Consider the following 26,015-nt stretch of genomic DNA (forward strand, 5'->3'; position numbering starts at 1 on the left):
ATGCTTATGATATGCTCAACACTTTAAAAAATCTATTCTTTTAACAATGCTATAAGGGGCTGGGTTTAGTAGTATACCAAAAATAGAGACAGTCAGATCTCTGTGAGTTCAAGGCCAGCCTGGTCTACATAGTGAGCTCCAGGACAGCCAGAGCTACACAGAGAGACCCTGTCTCACAAAAAAAAAAAAAAAAAAAAAAAAAAAAAAAAAAGGCAGAGGACACAGGGACACAGGTTTGGTTCTCAGCACCCACCCACATGGCAGCTCAAAGCCACCTGTTACTCCAGTTCTAGGGAATCTGATGCCCTCTTTTGGCCACTGCTGGCAAAACACTCATGTACATAAAAATCAATCTTTAAAAGAAAAAAATAAAGAAAAGAATTTGCTTCAGCATCTAGAGAAGAGTAGGAAGGGGATTTTGGCAGAGGCCTCAGTGTCCTCAGTACCCTCACTAACATGGGCTTGAGCTCCGAGGAGGACAAGGGATTTCATGTCAGCGAGGTAATAGTGATGAAGATGGTGATGACGGTTGCCATCAAGAGCTGTGGCCAGATCTCTGTGTCCCTGAACGAAACATGCCCTATAGCTATCAGGGAATCTCTTGAGGAAATGAGACCAAGAGCTACTATTCTGGTTGTCTGTGTTCTCTTCCTACAGAACAGATACCACGAGGGTTGAGTTTACCATCCCGCTGAGGGAGAACTGGGCTCTGCCTTTCTTTGCAATTCAGATTGCAGCGATTACCTACTTCCTGAGACCAAACTTACAGCCTCTTTCTGAAGTAAGTTTCTAAAACACTTTAGTTACTTGTATGTGTACGTGTGCAAGAATGTGTATGCCTGACTGTATGTATGGGTGTGGGAGTTGCCACAACACTCATGTGGAGGTCAGAGGAAAACCTGGGGGAATCGTTTCTCCTCCCACTGGTTTGTAAAATCAGGGATTAAACCAGGGTTCTCAGTGTCTCTACCCAGTCCAAAGTTTCTAGACTATTTTTTAACCCCCGATTTTGTCTAAGATGCTGCGGTTCCCAGGGAGAGCTCTCATTCCATGAGCAGATTTATTATTCTTAAATTATGTGTGCAGGCATGTGTTGTGTGGGTACAGTTGCTTGGGTTTTGGTGCCTGAGCATGGGGAAAGGGGCATCAACCTCCTCAAGCTGGAGTTACGGGCAGTTGTGAGCAGCCCCGAGTGGGTGTCTTCTGCCACGACAGCAAGTTGACTGCCGAGCCACCTCTTCACTTCCAGGTTGAACTCTCTTCTCCTCCCCTGCAAAGAAAATGTTTTCAAGTGAAAAACGTCCTCTTTACAGTCTGCCCTCAAGTAGTTGCAGGAAGCCCACACACAGTTCTGTGGAGCTGTCAGAATTTCCAAGTCGTTGCTCTTGAGATGGGGATGGGTGTGTTGCGGCCTCCAGATCAGCGTGGAATGCACATACCATATGTGAATATTTATATGAGAATGTCACTTCGGGATATTTGGAGCTTAAATAACAAACGCAACGGTTTTCAAAGCAGCAGTTTATGCTTTCTCTACTTTTATTTGGTTTATAGGGACACAGGCTACTCTGAAAGCTGAACTGAGAGATTTTTTTTATGACTGCAGACATGTAAATTACCCAAAGGTTTCTCTTTTATTCCTCCACAGAGGCTGACACTTCTTGCCATTTTCATATCAACTTTCCTCTTTAGCCTGACATGGCAATTCAATCAGTTCATGATGCTGCTGCAGGCACTAGTGCTGTTCATCCTGGACTCCCTGGACATGCTGCCAGCCATGAAGGTGAGCACTCTGCCTTCATCTTCAAGCTAAGTGGCACCTCTAGACAACCGGAGGGATAGCTCGATGGTTTAGAGCTCTTACAAAGGACCTGGGTTCAACTCCCCACAATCACATAGGAGCTCATATGGAGTAAATTCAACTCCAGGAGATCCAGTGCCCTCTTCTGGCCTCCTTGGGTACTGCATGCATATGGTGCACATAAACTCATACAGGCAAATAATAATAAAGAAATGAATCCTTTGACAGTACATCTATTTGAGGTACAGGTGTATCTGTCGGTTGCCATTTATAAACATGGATTACAATGTAAAATACAGTGTAGCTCTTAAATTTTCTTAATATAGAGTACCTATTTTTTAATACAAAACTCAATTGGGCATATAATTCTTTTGGAAGTGTTTTGTTTTTATTTTTTTAAAAAAAGGGTTTATTTTTATGTTACATATATGAGTGTTTTGCTTGCATGTATATGTGTGTACTACTTGCATGCCTGGTACCTGCAGAGGCCAGTAGGGGCTCAGATCCCTTATTAGTGAAGTTATGAATGGTTATAAGCTGACAAATGGGTGCTAAGAACCAAACCTGAGTCCTCTTTAAGAGCAGCAAGTGATCTTAACTGCTGAGCCATCTGACAAGCCCTTCCTCTGTAAGCCAGGCTGACCTGCAACCTCCCGCAATCCTCTGGCCTCAGCCTTCTAAGTGCTGGGGTTACAGATACAAGCAGCCATTCCAGACCAAACAATTATTTTCTTCCATAATATTTTATAGAATTTTCATAGTCATATTCTCCTGATACATAGAATGTGTGCTTTTATTGACTGGTCAAACACTACGTATAAAATAAGCAAAGCCATATCTGCCTCCTAGTGTGTGTGGTGTCACTGGGGCTTTGAGGTTTTAAGTGCTCAAGCCAGGCCCAGTGTCACCCTCTCTTCCTGCTGCCTGCTGATCCAGATATAAAATTCTTGGCTACCTCTCCAGCACCATGGCTGTCTGAATGCCACTGTGTCCCACCAAGACAATAGTGGACTAAACCTCTGAACTGGAAGCCATCCCCAATTAAATGCTTTCCTTATAAGAGTTGCCATGGTCATGGTGCCTCAATAGAACACTGACTATGACAATTAGAAACCTCCAGACCAGAAGGACAATATGACAAATCACCTGTGTTTCCTCTCTCCTTCACAGATCCCAGAGTAGTCCTTTGAAAAACCAGAAACCCAGAAATAGCAGTAGATTCAGACAGAAAAACACAAGAAAAACCCTTTCTGTAGCAGAGGACCAGAAAGGAAAAAACTTAGCAAGACAGAAAACTAACAGCCCATGGTGGCCAACACCTTCCAAACACATGGAGCTCCACTCCCAACTCTGACAGCCGCTGATCGTGGGAGCACCTGGATTTCTGCCTCATCCAGCTCTGCTGAAGCATATCTGCTTCATGTCGGGGCACTGTCAGAAAATCTGGAGTTTTCACCATCTCCCACAAGCCACATGGGAGTCTAACTTCAGCCCCCACTTAGCCTAGCAACATCCTTTCCCTCCCTGCCAGGATGGTATCAGAGAAAGCCAGCTTTGCCTTCCACTGCCAAGGTCAGAACACTAAGAAACTTCACAGTCAGGAAGGCACCTGGTACCCAGTGCTCAGCCCTAAATGGGATCCTGTCTCAATCCCCTTTTCCTAAGAAGGGGTCAGAAAGAATGTGAGCACTGGGGGATGGGCAGGAGGGCTGAGAAATGCTATCTTTGGGACATGACACGACCTCTGCGCACTGTGAACTCATCACAGCTGTGGCCCGCTGAACTAGATGAATCAGTATCCCAGCAGGCAGCATGCATTGCACTCAGTGGAGAGGACATGAAGGGGGAAGGGAGACATGTTAAGAGTGCCTGGGATGGGGCTGGGGAGGTGGCTCAGCTGTTAAAGGCTAGGCTCACAACTAAAAATATTAGTGCCTGGGGTGGGTGGGAGGGAGGAGCTGGGGTGCATACGGTCAAGCTCATACACATAAACTTTAAAAAATATATGACAGCAGATACGCCCACGTGAAGTAGCTGTGTCATTATGGCCTGTGGTGAAACAGTGATCTTAGTGACTGTTCTCTCTGCGGGGACAGAACAAGTTAAGGATAAAAGGTTCTTTTCGCATCATGGCTGCAGAGATTTCTGTCTATCTTGGTGAAGACGTGGTGATGGGATGGGTTGGTTCTCTCTGTGGTGTCCAGAGGCCAAGGCAACATTAGTTAGAACCAGCAGGCAGGAAGCAGAAGCAAGGACCAGAACCAGAGCTGTGTGTAGCTGTGAAGGCCTGGTGCCCGTGACCATCGTCCACTGATGGGCCCCATCTCCCAAAGACTCCGCAGCTGTGGTTACCCGCACAAGATCAAACCAGCTGAAATCCTGGTATTTAGTCCCCTACCCCCACCCCGCCAAGTAGCTGCTTTTCTGAGGATGTAGTCCTGGTAGGTTTTGCACGCTGTGATGGGTGTCTCACATCCATACACCTATGGGCGGTACTAACTGGACTTAGTGAGTTGTCAAAAAGACTAAAGTTTGGGAGGGAGCATATTGGGGGACATAGGATAGAAACGGGCTAGATAAGATCATACTCACTGTATTCATGTATGTAATTCTCTCCCCCGAAAGTTTTAAGGCCCCACAGGTTGAGGAACAAGCCTTCAAAACATAAGTCTATGGGGGTACATTTCAGAATCAGATCGTCACGGTTATGCAGTGCTTTGAAGTTTAAATTTTCACAAAATAGTCATTGGTGTGAGAAAACTGCACATAGCGTGGAGTATGTTGTTTGTATGAAATGGGACGTGCCAGTCTGACCCCACGTTGCCTGTTGGTGTCTGATAACTCTTGCCCTGCCATCCTATCAATTACAATTCCGTTTCATGTTTCTCTGTATATAGTAAGATACATTGTAGTCCTAAAAACCCTTAGCATCCTCTGCCCTGCTCTCCTAGTGACACCCTCCCTTCTCCGTGCTTGAAGCAGATTGGTTTTCTTTGAGGTCAAAAGCATGAACCCATTAGGGAAGTGAGGTCTGATGAACAAAACGGTTATTTTCCATAGATCTGTGTAATTATGGAATTGAAAATGCTAACTTGCTTTGAAAAAGATTTACTTACTTTTCCTAGAATGTGAATGAGTGTTTGCGTGTGCGTGTGCGTGCGTGTGTGTGTGTGTGTGTGTGTGTGTGTGTGTGTGTGATGACACCACATGCATGCAGTGCCCACTGAGGCCAGAAGAGGGTGTTGGATTCCTTGGAGCTAGAATTACAAGCAGTTGTGAGCCGTCATGTGGGTTTTCAGACTTACCCTGGGGATGAATACAAACTAAATGAAGTCATGCATGACTTGGGCTTGAAGTGGATGGTCTGGGAAGTAATGGGAAGAGATAAAGTCCCAACTGTTGGTTGTAGATACTAATTATAAAAAGAATTGGAAAGAAAATTGAAAATTACAAGTCACATTTTCATTTCCCCAAATATATTTATACCTTTGTTGGTTTCCCTTTTCATTAATGTCACAAAATTAAAATATCCTATTATTGGGCTGGAGAGATGCTCAGTGGTTAAAGAGCACTCAGCATCCGCATCAAGTGGCTCTCAACCTGGAGCTGTAACTCTAGCTCCAGGGGATCTGGCGCCCTCTTCAGGCCTCTGTAGGCACTGTGCACACAGGCTCAAACTTACATGAAGGCACACACACACACACAAATAGAAATCTTTAAGGCATTTTCTATCAGTAAAGATGAAAAACAAATGGAATTTATACAATGTTGCATTCCTCTGTAGATGGGTTGCCTGGAGCTAGGTGTGTGTTCTGCATTGCTGGTCACCTGAAATGTGGTCACTGTGCCCCTGTGTCTTGTCTCCTGACGAACTCTCCATTGTGCCGTCTTTGTTGCAGGCTACCTGGCTGTACGGCATACAGATAAGCTGCCTACTCCTCGTCTGCACACTTCAGTTCTTTAACTCCATGATTCTGGGATCATTGCTCATCAGTTTTAACCTTTCCGTGCTAATTGTAAGAAAACTTCAGGTAGGACTTTTTAATTTTTATGGACGATTTTAAAATATTTTAATCTTTAGTTCTGCGACTGTATTTTGTGAATGTGCACATGACTGCAGTTCCTAGGGAGGACAGAAGAGGGCACCAGATCCCCGGGACCTTGAGTTATGTGCTGTTGTGAGCTACTTAAACTGGGTGCTGGGAGCCAAACTGGGGTCCTCTGCAAAGGCAGAACACAGTCTTAACTGCTGAGCCATCTCTCCAGCCCTATAAGATCTATTTTTGGTGTGGCTCACTGAACCTTACTCTCATCCAGAATTCAGATGAAAATGACCCAGTTCCCAGTAAAGAGCTCCATCAGGGTTACCTTTGCCTTTTCCTTTTGAAATGCATGCTGGAACATTTGTTTTAAGCTTCTTCGGGTCCACGTGTTGTTCTTTGCTGTTAGCAGTGATTGTTTCTTACGCAATTGAAACCTTAATTCCTGCACTAGCCAGGGTTGTTTATTTGAATTACATTATTATATGTCATAGATGGAAAACTGCAATCAAAGATTTAAAAAAAAATCATCTATATTCAGTAGTGCCTTCCAGGTCTGGAGCTCTTGCTGTTTGACACCCTTGCCTGTTAGTGACATTGAAGTGAATTAAAATGCACTGTTTTCACAATTCAGAGAATCCAGATAACTGCTTACAAAGGCGTGGGGCAGCTCCTAAGCTATTCTGAAATCATGTGAAGTTCTTTTAGACGTTTAATCCTTTGAGAATTTTATACTTGTATGCTATATATTTCCGGCATATCTACTCCCACTCTTGACCCTTCAGTCTCTCCCCAGAGTCCCCAACATGTCCCCTTTCCAACTTTGTGTCTTCTTCCTCATTTATAAAATTACCCGTGGAATGCAGTTAGTTCTGAGCTATGCAAATGTCTGTGGGCCCACCCGCTGCAGCATGGGCAACCTACCAGAAGCCATATCCTCAGAAAAATGACCCTCTCTCTCCCAGCAGCCAGCAGCTGCTGGTAGCTCCTCCATTAGGGTTGGGCCTCATCAGCCCCTCCCCATCCATGCTGGAATCTGCTTGATCTGTCTAGGTCTTTTGAAGGGAGCCACACCTGCTGTGAGTACAATCGCTGTGTCGTGTCCTGAAGACAGCATCTCAGGGCTTTTCTCTCCACCCTCCAACTCTTGCATTCTCTCCACCCACTGTGTCCTGTGGTTCCCTGAGCCTTGGGGTGGGGGCGCAATAAAGGTGTCTCATTTAAGGCTAAACACTCATAGTTAATAATAATTCTCTATACTTTGGTCAGTTATGAATCTCTATATTAACCACTGGGAAAGTGTGGAACAAGCTTCTCTGTAGGGATAAGTCCCGCCCCTTGGGGGGCGTGTTTGCCTCAGGCTAATGTTTGCCTCGGGCTAATGTTTGCCTATAAATTTGGCAAGCATGCTCCCAGCCTTGCTTCTGCTTTCCTGGTCTCCGCTGGAACGGTGGTTCTGTAAGTCTATATCGACATTAAAGCTATATATATATTGTTACAATCGTTTACGCCGCTACATTTTGGCGTCCAACGTGGGCTATTTTGCCCCCGACTCAAGCTGGTAGCCCGCTAGCTAACACAGCACCCTCCTGGGTGCTGTTTTTTAGTTCGTGACTCTGGCCCCAGTGCCGAGTCCGAGACATACTCGGCCACACAGGCCCATTCTGCCTGCCTTGGCTAAGTTTAGCAGCGGAACCCCACTGCCTGAATTAGCAGAAGCTCAAGTACCTGCGGTTTTGCAACAAAAGCTGCCACAGCGGCAGATTTGGTCTGATACAAAGTGACTTGGCCGGGTAGTGGTGGCGCACGCTTTTGATACCAGCACTTGGGAAGCAGAGGCAGGCGGATCTCTGTGAGTTTGAGGCCGGCCAGACAGTGGTAGCGCACGCCTTTAATCCCAGCACTTGGGAAGCAGAGGCAGGCGGATCTCTGTGAGTTTGAGGCTGGCCAGGCAGTGATAGCACACGCCTTTAATCCCAGCACTTGGGAAGCAGAGGCAGGCGGATCTCTGTGAGTTTGAGGCCTGCCAGGCGGTGGTAGTGCACGCCTTTAATCCCAGCACTTGGGAGGCAGAGGCAGGAGGATCTCTGTGAGTTTGAGGCCAGCCTGGTCTACAAGAGCTAGTTCCAGGACAGGCTCCAAAAGCACAGAGACCACCACTGGCAGGAACCGATCATTGCAGGTAAAAAATTTTCTTTTATAAATAAAATGTCTGAACACAATAGTATTCAAGAATTTAACAGTTTTTTTAATTGTACCATGTGGGAGATTTTACAAGAGGTGTCTATCACCCCACATCTATGGATCCTTCTGGGATTCGTAGTTTTCATTGGCACCAAATGGTTTGATAATAGAAATATGATAAAGTCTTTATGAGACGATTCCAGGATTCTTAAGGCAGAGATTGAACGCTTAAAAACAATTGAGAATGACAACAATCTTCTCAAGAATCAGTTTGAAGTTCTCCAGGCTGATGTTAAGGAGAAATTCATTACTATGGAAGAGGGAACAGCTGATTTGTATTGTAAGCTTTAGTCCCTTTCTGTAGGAAATGAAACATTAACTGAGAGAATCAAAACTGCTGAATGTGACAATCGGATTTTGTCTAAAGCTTATGACAGATTGACGGAAAGATTGTCAATACAAGAAGGCACGGTTTATGCCATAAAAATTATGTCGAAAGATGAGATGTTATCTCTAACGGACAAACTTCATACTTTAGAATCCTCAGTGAAGGCTTTGGAACATAACTCTGGACAGGAGATTCAGACATTGCAGAAGGCAATGGTGAATAGAATTGAAAAGATTGAGGAATTTCTAAATTCTGATGAAGAAGAGCAAAGGGTAGAAAGGCAAATTTTAACTACATCTGTGGGTAAATCTCTCTGGGACAATTTCCACAAAGCTCTACCTGCCTTTCCAGTAATAACAACAGAGAAGGTGATTGGTTCCAGAAACCCTAGGGTCATCAAGGAGGATACATGGGAGCCTGTCCGTATGAATGACCTCAAGGAAATTAAACAGGCTGTCATGACTTTTGGGATGCAAACCATTTTTGTTAAAAGAGATGCGAAGATCTTGGGCCACAACAAGCAGAGCAACCCCCTCGGACTGGCTCCAGCTGAGCTCTGCGGAACTTGAGAGTGGGCCGCAATTGAAATGGAAATGCTTATTCAGGCAAGAGGCTAGACTTTTAGAACAGCAGGAAAAAGCGAAGGGAATTGACATTTCCCTAGATAAAATTCTAGGTGAAGGGCTCTTTTCCGACCCTCAGGAACAAGCTAATTTGGATGAAAACACACTCTCCATGTGTACTACAGCAGCTTTAAGGGCTTGGGACAGGGTACAAGACCCAGGACAGAGAATGGAATCATTTGTCAGAGTTAAACAGGGTCAGAGAGAACCCTTTAGTGACTTTTTACAAAGATTAACTAAGGCTGTACAAATAGGGATATCTGACCCAGAAGCAAGACGTATAATGATTGAGTCTTTGGCTTATGAAAATGCAAATGTGGAATGCAAAAGGATTTTGGGGCCTTTAAAGGTCAGATCAGCACCCTTGGAAGAATGGGTCTTACATACACTCAATGTTGATACATTTGATTATGGCACTGAAGCATGGGTAGAAGAAGCAATTTCCAATGGTAAAAGGAGACACCAGAATACCAAATGTTTTAATTGTGGCAAAATGGGTCATATGAAAAGGAATTGTAGACAACGGATTTTCAGAAATAATAATAATGCATCTTTCAGAAATAATAATAATAATGCATCTTCTAGAAATAACAGAAATAGGAGGACTTAGCCTTCAGGTTTATGTAGAAGATGTGGAAAAGGCAGACATTGGACGAATGAATGCAGGTCTACAAGAGATAGACAAGGCAACCTGATACAGTCGGGAAACGTGAGAGGGGGGCCTCACAGGCCCCCATGGCAAACATGGTTTAGTCATTTCTAGTTTCTGCAGAGAACGTGCCTCATCAGGACAATTAGGAAGCCCCATGCCTATTGTTATAAGCAATAATGATCAGAAAGATAAGTTACGTGTGTTTTGGCAAACTTCTATAAATGATCAAAGACCTAAACTGAGAGTGTGTGTAAATGGCATTTTTATTACTGGCCTGCTGGACACAGGTGCTGATTCATTACCCCAGAATCTTGGCATCCGTATTGGCCTCTTCAGAATGTAAATGTTCAGCTCCTGGGAATTGGAACCCTATCTCGAGTAAGGCAGAGCATGAGATGGGTTGAATGTATAGGGCCAGAGGGACAAATAGGAAAATTAAAGCCATATGTGGCCAATATTGCAATGAATTTATGGGGTCGTGACCTATTACAACAATGGAATACCGAAATTAACATTCTTGCTACTTCTAGAGCCTATATTTCTGAGAATAATATTAAAAGATATTACAAACGGAGAAAACCGGCCATTCGGACTGTACAAGAACAAGCAATTGATGTCCCTTCAGAGATACCAACAGCCTTGCTTCTAAAATGGTTGACTGAGAAACCAATATGGACAAAGCAATGGCCTTTAGCTGAGGAAAAGTTACAGGATTTAGAACAGCCGGTACAAGAACAATTAGATGCTGGACATATAGAAGAATCTGCCAGCCCTTGGAATTCTCCTGTATTTGTGGTTAAGAAAAAAATCAGGTAAATGGTGAATGGTGACAGATCTCAGGGCCATCAACAAGGTTATTCAACCTATGGGCCCTCTGCAATCTGGAATTCCTTTGCCCTCTTTATTACCAAAAGGATGGCCTCTCATAATTATTGATTTAAAAGATTGTTTTTTCACTATACCTTTGCAAAAAGAAGATAGAGAAAAATTTGCCTTCACAGTGCCTACTTATAACAATTCTCAACCTTCGAGGAGGTACCACTGGACCGTCCTCCCCCAGGGTATGTTAAATAGCCCCTCCCTCTGCCAATATTTTGTGAACCAACCATTGCAAATAATACGCAAGAAATTTCCCAAATCTATAGTATACCATTACATGGACGACATTTTGTTATCCGATTCAAACATGGATACCTTGAACAGACTGTTTGAAGAAATAAAGATACTTTTACCTAAATGGGGATTGCAAATCGCTCCTGAAAAGATTCAGACGGGAGATTCTGTTAATTATTTAGGTCATAAAATAGGTTTGCAAAAAAATTAAGACACAAAAAGCACAAATTAGGAGAGATCGCCTATGGACTCTTAATGACTTCCAAAGACTGTTAGGAGACATTTCCAGTCTACGACCAGCTATTGGAATAACACCTGATCTAATAATTCATTTGAACAAAACCTTGGATGGTGATAAAGATTTAAACAGTCCCAGAGAATTAACAGCTGAAGCAGAAAAGGAACTGACAATGATTGAGGAAAAATTACAACAGGCATATGTGGACAGGGTGAATCCAGAGCTCAATTGTATTCTCGTCATACTACCATCAAAAATTTCTCCTACAGGAATTGTAATGCAGAGAGATGATATTATTTTGGAATGGATCTTTTTACCACATAAACCAAGTAAGAAACTGAAAATTTATGTGGAAAAAGTCTCTGGATTAATTATAAAAGGCAAGCTGAGACTTCGTCAACTAGCAGGCATAGACCCAGCAGAAATTATAGTGCCTTTCACTGCTGATGAACTAAAGAAATTATGGGAAGACAATGAACCATGGCAAAGAGCTTGTGCTAATTTTTTTTGGGAGACATTAATAACAATTATCCAAAAAGCAAGAGGCTTAACTTCATAAAGAGAACTTCTTGGATTCTTCCTTGAATCGTCTGTGATGCTCCAATAACTGGAGCCCGTACATTCTACACTGATGCCACAAAATCAGGGAAGGCAAGTTACAAATCAGAAGACTTGGGTAAGGTGGAACAAAGTCCGTATAATTCTGTCCAGAAGGCGGAATTATATGCCATTCTTATGGTGCTAAGGGATTTTAAAGAACCTATTAATATAGTCACTGATTCACAATACGCAGAAAGAGTTATTTTACATATTGAAACTGCTGAATTTATACCTGATGATACAGAACTAACCTCATTGTTTATCCAGGTTCAAGATTTGATCAGGAACAGGCTTTGCCCTATGTACATAACACACATCCGATCCCATACGGGTCTGCCAGGTCCTCTAGCACAAGGTAATGCAGAAATTGATCAATTATTGATTGGCAGTGTGCTACAGGCCTCTGAATTTCATAAAAAACATCATGTTAATAGCAAAGGTTTGAAGAAAGAATTTCAATTACATGGCAACAAGCTAAGGAGATTGTAAAGAAATGCCCTACTTGCTCTTTCTATAACCAAATGCCACTGCCTGTAGGGGCTAATCCAAAGGGCACCCAAAGGAATGAAATCTGGCAGATGGATGTGTTCCACTTTGCAGAATTTGGCAAATTAAATTATGTTCATCACACCATTGACACTTATTCAGGCTTTCAGTGGGCAACTGCTTTAAGTTCAGAAAAAGCTGATTCAGTAATCACTCATTTATTAGAAGTCATGGCTATCATGGGTATACCTACACAAATAAAGACGGATAATGGTCCTGCTTATGTCTCTAGGAAAATGAAACGTTTTTTTGATTATTACAATTATCAAGCATGTTACAGGTATACCATACAATCCTACAGGTCAAGCAGTCATAGAAAGATCAAATCGAACTATAAAGGATATGTTGAACAAACAGAAAGGGGTGGAAAACACCCCCAGAAATAGGTTACATAATGCTTTGTTAACCTTGAATTTTCTCAACGCTAATGAGAAGGGAACAACGGCTGCAGAAAGACATTGGATAATGGAAAAGTCTACTGAACTAAATCAACCAGTTTATTTCAAGGATGTGCTGACCTCACAATGGAAGCCAGGAGATGTGCTACGTTGGGGAAGGGGTTTTGCTCTTATCTCCACAGGTGAGGAAAAATTGTGGATACCATCAAAATTAATAAAGGTTCGATTTGAAGAAGAGAAGCCACTTGGAAAAGATAAATAACAGTTCTTTTATAAGGATGGCGAACATACTGATGGTAAAAAATACAGATAGGTTGGAGGCAGGGTTCTTTTCTTATCTCCACAGGAAAATACTCATCTTCAAAGAAATTGAGGGACCCTGAATATTTAATTACTGATGGATGGACACATTTTGTAAGTATTAATTTATATATATATATATATATATATATATGTCTTATTAAACATTTCTTTATAAATATATAGAGCTGGTTTTGAAGTTGGACTCTGACTCAGTCCCTCTCCAATTCCAAGCCTGTTAGTAAGAGAAAAACCCAGAGTTTCTGGAGTTTCTGTCTCATGTCAAGAGCCATGATATGGGACAGAAAGCAATATGAGTTTAGAAAACATCTTTGCTTTTCTTCATATCTATCATACTTTTCATTGAATATATCTATCACGCCTTTCATTGAATATATATATGTCTATATATGTCTATATGATTAATGTTTAAGTTTTTCACAATGAACAATGAGTTTTTCCTGAAGTGACATTTGAAGTTTCCAGGAAGAAGATGGGGCCCCACAACAACAACTCTACCTGGTTGATATGACGACATGATACTGATAGCGCTACTACAAGACCTGTTTTGGATACCAGCTGCACAAGACGATCCCAACTTGGTTAGCTGAAATGGTGCACATCTTGTACAACATTCTGGCCAGACCTCCACAAAATACTCAGAGACTATTTGCAATTTTAAAAGACATTGATCTTGAAATTTAACCATCATTTTACTTTCACAGGATCCCCCAGAAAGAACGTCGCCCCATGACAGCTAGAAGTAATTCTAGAGAACGACGTCCCCTATCCCAGTAAAGTTTACCCCTGGGTTTAGGGACATCATTTAGGGGTTGGGAGGTTGGGGGAGGAATTTTATAAGCTCAGGGATCATTTTGAAAAAAAAAAAAGAGGGAATGATGGGATAATAGATTTATAATTGTGAGTTACTGCTTTTAGACAAATATATTGGTATTGATTCTTGTATATTGATACAAAGTTAAATTATATTGACTATTGTATGCATGCATGTTTCTATGTCTGTTTAAAACATTTTTATGTATTGACATATATTGTATTGAGATATATATATTGTATATATTTACCATATTGCAGTGTACATTTCTACCTCTGATTAAGATACTTATATAATGTTTGTGTATTGATATATATTTACCATATTGCAATGTATATTTGTACAGTGTTTATATTTGGAGGTCATTATCCTCATTTGTTACACAGTTGTTTATTGTCTTAGTCTTTAAGTTAGATAGATATTGAGAATTATATAGATAAATAGTCATCTAAGTTTGTCATTTATAATTAGACTAATCAGGTTCTCTAGATATATAGAGATTATACTCAGTATAGATAGATAATCTTCCACCTCTTCAAAGAGCTGTAGAAAATGGCCTTTAATCTAACTCAGAGTTTTGTGATAGTGAGACACATTTGCTCCTGGCAACACCGCTCTATTCCCGAGAGAATGTTGAGCACCAAAGACACTCCATCTGGAGCCTTTCTATTTGGCAGAACTGGCCTTTGGGCAAAGAAATGCCCATACCTCAACCACTGACAGAGATACAGAGCGTGCATCAATGAATAAAACAGGACTGTCATATCCTGCCAAGACAGGGTAAGATAGTTTTGAAAAGTTCCTTGCCTTTAATAATGGTATGTCAGTTATGTTTGGCCTTAGCCAAAGTTGGTTGACTCAACATTGCAAACGAGACTTTGGGTGATTGCCCAGGTAGTCAGTTGTCTCTGTCAATTGTTGCACATTTTGGATATATCTCGTTTGTTGAGTAGTGTTTATTCCCTTCTCAGATCTTTGACGGAGTTGAAGATTATATAATTGTAGTTACTCTCTACATTATTTGGACTCCTTGAGATAGAATGTTTATCAAAGATTTTGTTCTCAATATTGTTTGTTATATTTATTATTTGTTGTTATTGTATATAGTTGTATTTAGTTTGGTTCTGTCTTATTTAGACAAAAAGGGGAGATGTAGGGATAAGTCCCGCCCCTTGGGGGGCGTGTTTGCCTCGGGCTAATGTTTGCCTATAAATTTGGCGAGCGTGCTCCCAGCCTTGCTTCTGCTTTCCTGGTCTCCACTGGAACGGTGGTTCTGTAAGTCTATATCGACATTAAAGCTATATATATATTGTTACAATCTGTCTGCATTCGTTTACGCCGCTACACTTCTCTAACCAAGGCTAGGAGAATGACAGACCTGTAGATAAAAACATAAATATTTAGAAGACAGTTTGACAGCATGGCCACTCAACGAAACAACAACCATAGGTTTTCCCCGGGGCTAATGACCTCCCCAGTCATGTGCTTTTGATTAAGTTTATAGAACCATGCATGAACTCTCTTCTGGTGCATAGACCTCATCCAATCAGAAAGCGGTTGATTGCTCCCATAAAGGTCGTGCCACTGTCACACCAGTGAGCACTCTTTACCTGGCCGGCTAATATTTTAGCAGGCAGGGTCAGTGCTAGATAAGACCATTGATGTCTTCTCTGCCTCCAACCCTCACCCTACCCAGCATCCTGCATAGCTCCTTCCTGCACTGTGAGAGCTTACCTGCTGAAAGGGAGTTCCCCAGTCTGTTCCAGTTTGGTTTCACTACAACCCATATGTGTGGTGTCTTCACCAGTGGGCAGCTAAGAATTTGTGTTGTCTTTTTTTCCAATATGCATATTTTTTATTGTTTTTATTGAACTATATATTTTCCTCCACTCTCTCCTCCCTTTCTCTCCCCTCCCTTTCTTTTTTTTTAAAGACTTATTTATTTATTATGTATACAACATTTTGCTTCCCTGTATACCCACACACCAGAAAAGGGCACCAGATCTCATTACAGATGGTTGTAAGCCATCATATGGTTGCTGGGAATTGAACTCACGACCTCTGGAAGAGCAGTCAGTGCTCTTAACTACTAAGCCATCTCTCCAGCCCCTCCCCTCCCTTTCTACCCTTTCCCATGGTCCCCATGCTCCCAATTTACTCAGGAGATCTTGTCTTGAACTTGTGTTGTCTTGAGGTCTGCTGGAGCCTCCCTGTTCAGTAACTCATAGGTTTCCCAAGTGTTTACACCAAGGTTTTCATTTACTAACCCGTGTCTTCTTGTGCACCCATACAGGTGACCTCTGTTCATCAAACTCCTTCTTTATTTAATTGCATTTGTAAATTACCTTACAGACTAGTTGGTCCCCACGAGGCTTTTTCATACATCCTTGGTGTCATCTCACCAGCTCCCTGCACCTTTCTCCCTCTCACCCCTGCTCAGACTTTAACCACCAGTATGTTCCCTTTTTTATATTACATGTAAAATTACTAAAACAAAGAAATAGAGACCCCATGAAGTAGGTTTTTTTCTCACTTATGTGTGTGTTGCATGAACCAACATTCTAAATCTTCAAGCAATCTCAAATGATTATGAAGTTGTAGTTGACATTAAGATTTATTTAAATGTTTCTTAAAAAATAAAACACAATCCTTTTAATTTCTAGAAAAACCTAAAAACTGGAACCTTCCTGACTAGGATTGGGAAACTCTTGCTGCATTTACTTCTAGTTTTCTGCTTGACACTTTTTCTCAACAACATTATTAAGGTAAGTTAATAAGTGAGATTTAATCCATCTGAAATATATTTATGGTATTGGAGATAAGCTTTGAACTTTTAATTAGAAATAGTTCTTTCTATAAAACATACTTGAATCACTGATGAAAGGTTTCCGTACCCGGATATTGGGTCTCTCTGCCGACACAGTAATTATAATCAAACTGAATTAAGAGACCAGGCTTATTGGTAAAACGTCCCTGGGTGATTTTCCCAACCCCCAAAGTTAAAGTAAGGAGAGGTGGCTGGGCTCCTGGCGGCAGGTTCCTACTCTGTAGGTGTAGTCTGCAGTAGCTCTGGGCTGGGGGTGGAGCTACCACTTGGCGTGTTTTCTGGAAGGGGGCACTGAGATGGATCTCCCACCCGAACAGTGAGTGATGGTTGACCTGACGAGGGCCACGCTTGGTTTTGGTAGTTTTAATTATTCATTTCTCTTCCCTTTCGCAACACATTTGCCTTAGTCGCTTCTCTGTTGCTATGAGAAAGGACTATAGCCAAAGCAATTCAGATAAGAGTTTATTTGGGCCTGTGGTTCCAGACGCTTAGAGTCCATGATGGGGGGCCAAGCAGGCTGAGAGCAGGAAACAGAGAGATCAAACTGGGAGTGGGATGAGGCCTAAAACTCTCAAAGCCCACCCCAGTGATGACATATTTCTTCCGACAAAGCTGCACCTTCCAAGCCTCCTCAAATAGTGCCACCAAGTAAGGACCAAGTATTCAAATGCCTGCGACTACGGTGGTGTCTGTCTTAGATGGGGTTGCTATTGTTGTCATGAAACTCCATGCAACGGCAGCTTGGGCAGGAAAGGGATTATTTTGCTTATACATCTGCAGTCACAGTTCACTGAGGGAAGCCAAGGCAGGAACTCAAACTGGGCAGGAACCTGGAGGTAGGAACTGGATCAGAGGCCATGGAGGGGTGCTGCTTAAGGGCTTGTTCCTCCTAGCTTGCTCAGCCCACTTTCTTATAGAACCCAAGACCACCAGCCCAGAGATGGCCCCACCCACAGTGGACTGGGCCCTCCCCCCCCCATTGATCACTAATTAGGAAAATCCCCACAGGCTTGCCTATAGCCTGGTCTTATGGAAGCATTTTCTCAATTGAGGCTCCCTCCTCTCCTAAAACTAGCTAGCACAGTGTCTGTCCTTGAACTTATCAGACTGAAGGCTCAACTTTAAAAACATTAACTATTTCCTAAAAGCACCATGGGATTTTTTTTTTTTTAACAGTCAAGTTTTGGTTTTTGGGAGGTTTTCTGAGACAGGGTGTAACCTAATTGGCCTTGAACTCTGAGTCCCACTGCCTCAGCCGCCCTGTGCTGGGACTACGGGTGTGCACTGCCACGCCCCACAAGGTGGGCTTTATTGGGATTTTGTTGTTTAGAAGAAGATGTGTGTTCATTTTTGCTCAGCTAAAATGAACAAGCCCAGGCTGGGGTGTCATTGGGGCATGCATGAAGTCAGCCTGTACAGAGCCCCGAGTTCCATTCACACCACCGAAACGAATCAAAAAGTAACTAGATAGTAGGGCGACTCATTTAGCAGCCTGGTCACTGTGCAGAATAGGCTGGCCTGTGATTCCCAGACATCCGCCTGACTGCCTGCTGGGTGCTGGCATTAAAGGAGAGCACCATCATGCCCAGCTTTACTAAGATTTTGTTGCATGCTCTGTGGCATGGCTTTCTTTACTGTTTGTCTGGTGGTTTCTGTTCTGTTTTATCTTCTGTTTTCTGAGGGCAGGCTTTCCCTCAGGGTATACATCTTGGACCTTGGTGCCCCATTCAATTTTGCTTTTAATTTTATTATTTTTATTTTCTGTGTGTAGGTGTTTTGCCTGCATGTGTGTCTGTGCACCACATTTATGGCAGGTGCTGTAGAAGAAGCACCAGATCTTCTAAACAAATGGCTATGAGCCACCGTGTGGGTGGTGGGGTCCTCTGGAAAAGCAAAGAGTGCTCTTAACTGCTGAGCTGCCTTCCCAGTCCCCCACTGGTTTTTGTTGTTGTTGTTGTTTTGTTTTGTTTTGTTTTGTTTTGTTTTTCGAGACAGGGTTTCTCTGTGGCTTTGGAGCCTTTCCTGGAACTAGCTCTGTAGACCAGGCTGGTCTTGAACTCAAAGAGATCCGCCTGCCTCTGCCTCCTGAATGCTGGGATTAAAGGCGTGCGCCACCACCGCCCGGCCCCCCACTAGTTTTTACGCTAGAGCAAAGCTTCAGTGATTATACCAGACACCTTTGCACCCCCACTCCCATCTTCTTCAAGACTGGTCTAATGTTAGAGACATCAATAAAATGTCTTTCTTCCCTTCAGAGGAGCTTGGCAGTCTCTGCTTCTTCTCCCTGTTTACTGTCGAAAAGGAAAAAATGTAGTCAGTGAACCACAGTGAGCATGCCACTTTTTCTGTTTTGGTTTTGTTGTTGTTGTTGTTTTATTTTGGCTTGTTTTGGTTTTTCTAGACAGGGTTTCTCTATGTGTAGACACGACTTGTCCTAGAACTAACTCACTCTATAGACCAGGCTGGTCTCGAGCTCACAGAGATCCGACTGCTTCTGCCTCCCAAAGTGTTGGGATTAAAGTTATGTACCGCTACCAACTCCAGGCTGCCACTATGTTCTTAAACTCTGTATCATACCCACACTTTCCTAATTGGAGGACTCAAAATTGTTCAGAAAAGGAGGTAGAAAGATGACTCAGTTGGTAAAGTGTTTGCCACCCAAGCACGAAGACCTAAGTTCAGGTCCTCGGGTCCCATGGGAAAGGCTGGGCATGGTGGCATGTGTCTGTAACCCCAGGGCCCTGGAGGCAGACTGGCTTATCCCTGGAACTCACTGGTCAGCCAGTCTACCTGAGCCATGAGTTCCAGGTTCCTCGAGAGGCCCTGTCTCAAACACTAAGGTGTAGGAAGACACCTGGCACTAACATCTGCCCTTCACACATATACATGTGCACATGCACGGGCGGGCACACACACACACACTCAGAAAATAGATTTTTCTCTTATGTTTCCTAAATAATACAGTATAACAGCCACTTATATAGCATTTATTTTATATCTGATATTAAAAGTAATCTAGAGTTGGTTTCAAGTCTACAGAAAGCCAAGCATGGTGGTGGTGGTGCATTCCTGTAATCACAGCACTTAGGAGACTAAGGCAGGAGGTTCCTGGGTTCAAGGCCAGCCTGTGCTCTGCAGGGAAACAGAGGGCTGTGCATCTCTAGCAGAGCAGTAGACTGATTCCTTAGCATGTGCAAGGTCCTAAGTCCAATACCTCAAACTGCATCCTCCCCCCAAAAAAGAGTGTAGACGAATGTTTGTATGCAAACACTACATTGATCACTGGACCCTGAAGGATTCTCTGAATCAATTTCTGTGATAATAGCAAGGATTGAGTGTGCTCACTTGCAGCTTACACGTGCAAAGCTCATCCACCTTCCCCGCTCGCCAGACTCGGCAATCTGCTCTTTGATTGAACCAGGAGAGACCTTGGAGCCCAGACTTCTGTTTTTGACACTCCAAAGGATAAGAGTCTATTGATCGGCCCTCCCTGAATATTTCAGCAGAGACCCACAATGGCAAATTAAAAAAAAGTCTGTGAAACTCCTTGCACATACGGGACCCACAGGAAGCATTTCCCTTGCTCCGGGCAGTTGTATTTGCCACTCAAAGGCCCAAATCACATTTTTGCCTTATTGTTAATGAATGTATTGTGTTTACTAATTGCAGTTCTGACTTTATTTTTTCCCTGCCTTTCTTTATTTGATACTATTTCCCCCATTATTGTCCTTAGGATTTTATTTTTGTTGTTTTTAATGATGCATATGTGGGGGCTGGGGTTGTGCATGTGCCTGCGGTGTCCCTGGAGGCTAGAAGAGGACATCAGCTCCCCTGAAGCTGGGGTTATGCACAATTCTGATTTGCTCTACTGGGGTGCTTAGGAGCCCCACTCAGGTCCTCTGCAAGAGCCAGCCCCCACTGTTTATATTATGTGGATTTTTTATAATCCATAAATAAAAAATAAAGTTGTATGAATTAAAATTATAGTCACTAATGATGAACACTGAAATTAGGGGCATCTACACCTTAGAGTCACTTCTCTCCAGAGTTATCTGTGAATGACTGAGTCCTGTGTCATTTTTGTCTTCAGAACCAACACCCGAAAGCAGGTACACGGGCTGTGTACCTGCTTGAGATTTCAGAACATTTTGTTGATTTTTCTGATGTAAAACCAAAAAGGTCACCTTTCCTTTATCCACTTCACATGTTGAGTTGATGCAGACATTAGGGGAGAGGAGGTGAGACCGAGGCGAGAGTTTGGGAACTGACCGTTGACTGGCCTCACGCGTCCCTCCCGCAATGTTTGCATCATGGGCTGGCGGGGAGACACTAATAGCTCCTTTCCTTTTCTCTCTTCCTAATAGAAAATTCTTAACCTGAAGTCAGATGAACACATCTTTAAATTTCTGAAGGCCAAATTTGGCTTTGGAGCAACGAGGTATGACTGGCGTGAGACTCTGCCTGCTGTTTGATCCCGAAGCCCCAAAGCCTTTAGCCCTTCCTGCAGTCCTCTTGCCTCTCGGGTGTGACAGTTTGCCCTCCTTCCTTCCCCAGGGATTTCGATGCGAATCTCTACCTGTGTGAAGAAGCCTTCGGCCTCCTGCCTCTCAACACGTTCCAGAGGCTCTCGGAGACTCTTCTCTTCCACGCGTACATGTTTGTCCTGTTTGTCACAGTGGCCACAGCCTCGGTGGTTGCCTTTCGCAACCTCAGGTAGGACTGTTCAACACTCCTGCCCTAATGAGGTTGTTCCAGTGGGAGCTGGGGAGCTGGGGAGGGAGGGAGGATGAGAACACCAAAGGTAAGCCCAGAACAGAAGAGCGCCGTTCATCTTACAAGGGAAGAGAGCATCCAGGGCTGCTGCAGTGCAGAGCGGGCTGCATTCCTGGCCGGTCGGCATGCCTGGAAGCGCCCATCCTGGGCGAGTTGGGTGACCTGTCGGTGCTTCTGTCTCCTTTCCTGTAGAACAAGAAGACCTTCAGTGCAGCTGCTGTGTAACTGAAAAATCCACACTAGGTATAGAAAAAGTGTCTTGTACCAAGACCCTTTTGTGGGCGTTAACGACCACTAGCTGCTGTTGCTGTTGTTGGTTCACAACTTTTTTCTTTCTTCTTCTAGACTAGGTACATGCGGCCCTAGTCCTGCTACCAGTGAGAGTTATAATGTGGCACAATACAAAATAGTGAAAAGACTGGAAATGGGGGGAGTGTTTTAGTTTTTTGTGTGGTGTGTGTATGTGAGATATTTTTTGGTAACTCGGTTATGTTGGTTCAAGTAAGAACATGGTGACAAAGACCTGTAAGCTGAGGCCGGAGGATTTTAGGTTTAAGTAGTATTATGTCCCTACACACTAAAATGAGTTCAGGGACAATGTGAGCAACTTAGACCCTGTTTCAAAATAACAAGGGAAAATAAGGGCCAGACATGTGGCCCAGTGGTCTGTCGCTTAGCTCACATGCCTGAGACCCTGGTTTTGATTCCTGGTACCAGAAAAATAAAGAGTTAATTGTTGTTTGTTTGTTCCCTGGGTCTCGTTTGAAAGCTCATGAAGTTGGTATGGACATAATTATGAGTGTTTACTGAAACTTTCATGTCCTCGTGCCTGTATTTAAAACTTAGCTCGTCTCCCAGCTACAGAAGAAAGCATCAAGGAGTCCAAACATGTTTTTTGGAAGACCTGTAGAATACTTCCCTTTAGGCTGATGAGTTTTGCATTTACAATGCAAGTTTTCTTGAGAGAAAATTACAAAGTTGAAGCCACTGTCGTTTGTGGGAGCTTGATGGAGTTCTCAGGGAAGCCCCTTTTCTGTGTAGTTCCACAGCCACTTAAAATACTGTGATTCCCAGGCAGGAAATGCGGGAAGAGTGAGTCCAGGTCGCTCTAGCCTTATGATTATTAAGATTATTAAGAATAATGCAGGACTTGAGAGATGGCTCAGTGGATAAGAGGGCTTGCTGCTCTTCCAGAAGTCCTGAGTTTATTTCCTAGCACCCATGTTTGGTGGCTCACAACCTCCTGTGATTCTGGTCCCAGGGGACCTGATGTCCTCTTTTGGCCTCTGAAGGCCCTCACACACAGACACACAGTAGAAATCTTTTTTTTTAAGATTGATTGATTGAGTGATTGATTGATTTAATGTATGTGGGTAATCAATCTATCTGCGTATATACCTGCAGACCAGAAAAGGGCACCAGATCTCACCACAGATGGTTGTGAGCCACCATGTGGTTGTTGGGAATTGAACTCAGGTCTTCTGGAAGAACCGCCAGTGCTTCTAACCTCTGAGCCATCTATCCCTCCAGCCCCAAAGAAGTCTTCTTTAAAAAGAAACTATGAAAATATTTCATCAGTCATTAGCTGGCTCAAGATAAACCTTATCCCCATGGAAACAGGAAAGTTCTTCTAGATGGCACAATTAATGTCACTGCAGATACACAGATGTGGACAGGACCCTAGTCCGTATCCAGAGCAGGGGAGCCCAGTGAACCTGCTAAGTCTGCTGAGGCTTGATGCTGGGACCCTTTAAAGCAGTTCCTCATGTTGTGGTGACCCCCAACCATAAAATTATTTTTGTTGCTACTTCATAACTGTAATTTTGCTACTGTTACAAATTTTAATGTAAATATCTGATACACAGGATATCTGATAGGCAACCCCTGTGAAAGGGTCATTTGTTCCCACAGGTTGAGAACTGTAGGATTAGAGGGTCCCTCATCTACCTGTTGGAGGTTTTAGATGTCCTTCAAGGAAAAGCACCATGTTAATTAAAGAATGGTAGTTTCTTAACATGTGCTGACTTAGTGGTCAAAGGGTGAATTTTTTTTTTAAGGTTTATTTACTTTTATTTAATGTGTTGTGCTTATATAACATGCTTGCAATATCTGCAGAGGCCAGAAGGGGGTGTTTGGTTCTCTACAACTGGCATTAAGAGACCACTGTTAACTCCCATGTAGGTGCTAGGAACCAAACCCAGGTTCTCTGGAAGAGCAGCCAGTGCTCTTAATCACTGAGACATCTCTCCAGCCCTTGGATTCTAGGTGGGGTTTTTGTTTGCTTGCTTGATTTGTTGGGTTTTTGTTTTGTTTCGTTTGTTTTAATGTTTTAAAACTGGGGCCCAAGAGATTGATCAAAAGTTAAGAGCACTGGTTCGATTCCCAGTGGTCACATGGTGACTTGCCCCCAATCCCAAAGGATCCCATTTCCCCCTTCTGGACTCTAAGGGCATCAGGCACATACATGGTGCATACGCATGCATGCAGACAAAACACCCATACACATAAAAGAAAAACAGAAACAAATAAGAAGCAAAACACAATTCCTGCTGCTGGACCTGGTGGTGCACCCCTATAATCGCAGCAGTTGGGAAACAGAAGCAGGAGAATTAAGGAGTTCAATCCAGCCAGAGCCACATAGTGAGACCCTGTTCAAAAATAAATAAGGAAGATAAATGAATAACTAAGAACACAGTTAAATGACATTAAGAGTTGGTGTTCTTTCTGCTGGGTGTTTAAGTTCCATCCCTACTCTCTGATTGTGCACCTGGAGCATCCTTTTAACATGATAACATTCATTTATTGGATATAGATAATGAGGCATTGGTAGGTGAAATGACCCCTGATCCACTAACTGAATTCGAAGTTTATAAGTTCATAATTTTTTGTTGTTGTTATTTGTTTGTTTTTGAGACAGGGTTTCTCTGTGTAGCTCTGACCATCCTGGAACTTGCTCTGCAGACCAGGCTGGCCGCAGATTCAGAGCTCTCCCCACGCTGGGATTAAGGCACCGGCTTTACTGTTGCTGCTTTGCTGTTTTCCCAGTGATTCTGCGAGTCCGCAGTCCATGGGTCAGACAAGAAAGTGTGCGGTTGACCTGAAGCCGGAAGCCGCTTACAACTTAATCCACACCATTCTGTTCGGAGTCTTGGCGCTGAGTACGATGAGGTATTTCCATCTCAGCCGGTGTCTTTGATTTAGCTTGACAGCTCTTTAATTGATGTGGTCCAGCAGCACGATTCCGACCCTGGCAGTCACCTTCGTTGATGACTCTGTCCGCACACATCTGCCCTCTATGAAATATCACTATACGGTGTTTTTCTTAGTTGCAAACATTCTTTCCATGGTTCACTTACGCGACCATTCCTAGGAAGCGGATAGGTAACCCTGTGGCTGATGGCTTCTGCGGAAATCGACAGGATGCTCACTCCAGCAGGCACCGCTGATGGCCCTCTCTCTGTTGTTTCAGAATGAAGTACCTGTGGACCTCCCATATGTGTGTGTTCGCGTCATTTGGCCTGTGCAGCTCTGAGATCTGGGAACTGCTTCTGAGGCTGGTTCATCTATGTAACCCAAAGAGGGTCAGTGCCATCCTCTGTCCATGCCGTTGGAAGTGAGCTGCAGAGTTTCTTCCGTATCGGTGTTTCAGTAGGTGCCAGGTGTCGGATAGAGTGGGTACGGAATCTGGATTGCTTTGTTTTGTTCTTTGAGACAGGGTTTCTCTGTGTGGCCCTGGCTGTCCTCTCACTCTGTAGACCAGGTTTGCCTTGAACTCAGAGACCCGCCTGCCTCTGCCTCCCGATTGCCGGGATTAAAGGTGTGCGCCACCACCGCCTGGCCCTGTCAGTATATTTTGAAGTCACTTATATTTCTACATGTCAGATGTGTCCACTTATACACAGAATTTAGGAATACAATAAAAGCACAAAAAAACGAAATTAAAATTTTCAGATCGTTCTATTGACCAGAATTACAATGAGTATTATAAGACATTTTCTTAAAGATAATTTGTTGGCATCTACATGACAGAGCTGGCCAGCCCTAGGCAAGCCCACTTTGCCCTCTGCTTTCGTTAGGTGGCAGGGAGAGGAAGCTACAGGAGGCTCTCTCAGCTCAGTGGTTGGCAGACTGGAGGCTGATACCTTTCAGTCTGTTTGGGTTTGTTGCTGTCTTCGAAAGGTGTGAGCAAGCAAAGCTAGACCTTGGAGGCCAAAGCGGTCCAGAGACGTTCAATCTTAACAGAGTCTTTGTCCCGCAGATCTGGGTCATGCGGTATTCGGTGCCCATCCTCACCCTTCTGTACCTGTGCTGCAAGGTAAGGCTCATCTCACTCCTCCTTTGAGCAGAGGGACTTGTGGCATCCGTAAAGACTTCCTTGACCTTGTTTAGTTGGCGCTGGTAGGAAAAGCAGCCTCTAAACTTGTAGTTTCTAGAGGTTTTGTGTTATAGTAGAAAAGCCATTCAGAGAAGAAAAAAAAAAAATTAGAAAAAGCCATCCTATTTGTTTCGATTCTTACTGGAGGCAGATCCTGAAAATGTTTTTAGGCCTATTTTGAAACAAATAAGGCAGAAAAAAATTGTGTATGTAGAATGAGAGGTTTTAAGATAGGACCTACTTAACCTGTACATTCCATTAGATGCTGTCGTGAGAGCTGGACACACGGAATAAACACTGTAAGGTTCGTCTTGGGATGCGG

The 26,015-nt window shown here is 43.3% G+C and overlaps 1 protein-coding gene across 3 annotated transcripts in view; it reads left to right on the plus strand.

Moving 5' to 3' along the window:
- Positions 1-26,015, plus strand: part of Dpy19l3 (dpy-19 like C-mannosyltransferase 3) — a 77,829-nt gene that overhangs the window by 30,396 nt on the left and 21,418 nt on the right. For all 3 annotated transcript variants that reach the window (XR_012911704.1, XM_075984356.1, XM_075984355.1), the window contains exons 7-15: positions 658-781; positions 1,649-1,783; positions 5,701-5,832; positions 16,382-16,483; positions 20,910-20,983; positions 21,100-21,258; positions 24,364-24,486; positions 24,788-24,899; positions 25,577-25,633. Coding sequence is in view for 2 of the 3 variants with exons in the window: in XM_075984356.1 (XP_075840471.1) it covers positions 658-781; positions 1,649-1,783; positions 5,701-5,832; positions 16,382-16,483; positions 20,910-20,983; positions 21,100-21,258; positions 24,364-24,486; positions 24,788-24,899; positions 25,577-25,633 (1,018 nt within the window). In the remaining variant the exon portion in view is untranslated. The remainder of the gene's footprint in view (positions 1-657; positions 782-1,648; positions 1,784-5,700; positions 5,833-16,381; positions 16,484-20,909; positions 20,984-21,099; positions 21,259-24,363; positions 24,487-24,787; positions 24,900-25,576; positions 25,634-26,015) is intronic.

The sequence above is a fragment of the Microtus pennsylvanicus genome, chromosome 1 (assembly GCF_037038515.1).
Source record: "Microtus pennsylvanicus isolate mMicPen1 chromosome 1, mMicPen1.hap1, whole genome shotgun sequence".
Taxonomy (NCBI): domain Eukaryota; kingdom Metazoa; phylum Chordata; class Mammalia; order Rodentia; family Cricetidae; genus Microtus; species Microtus pennsylvanicus.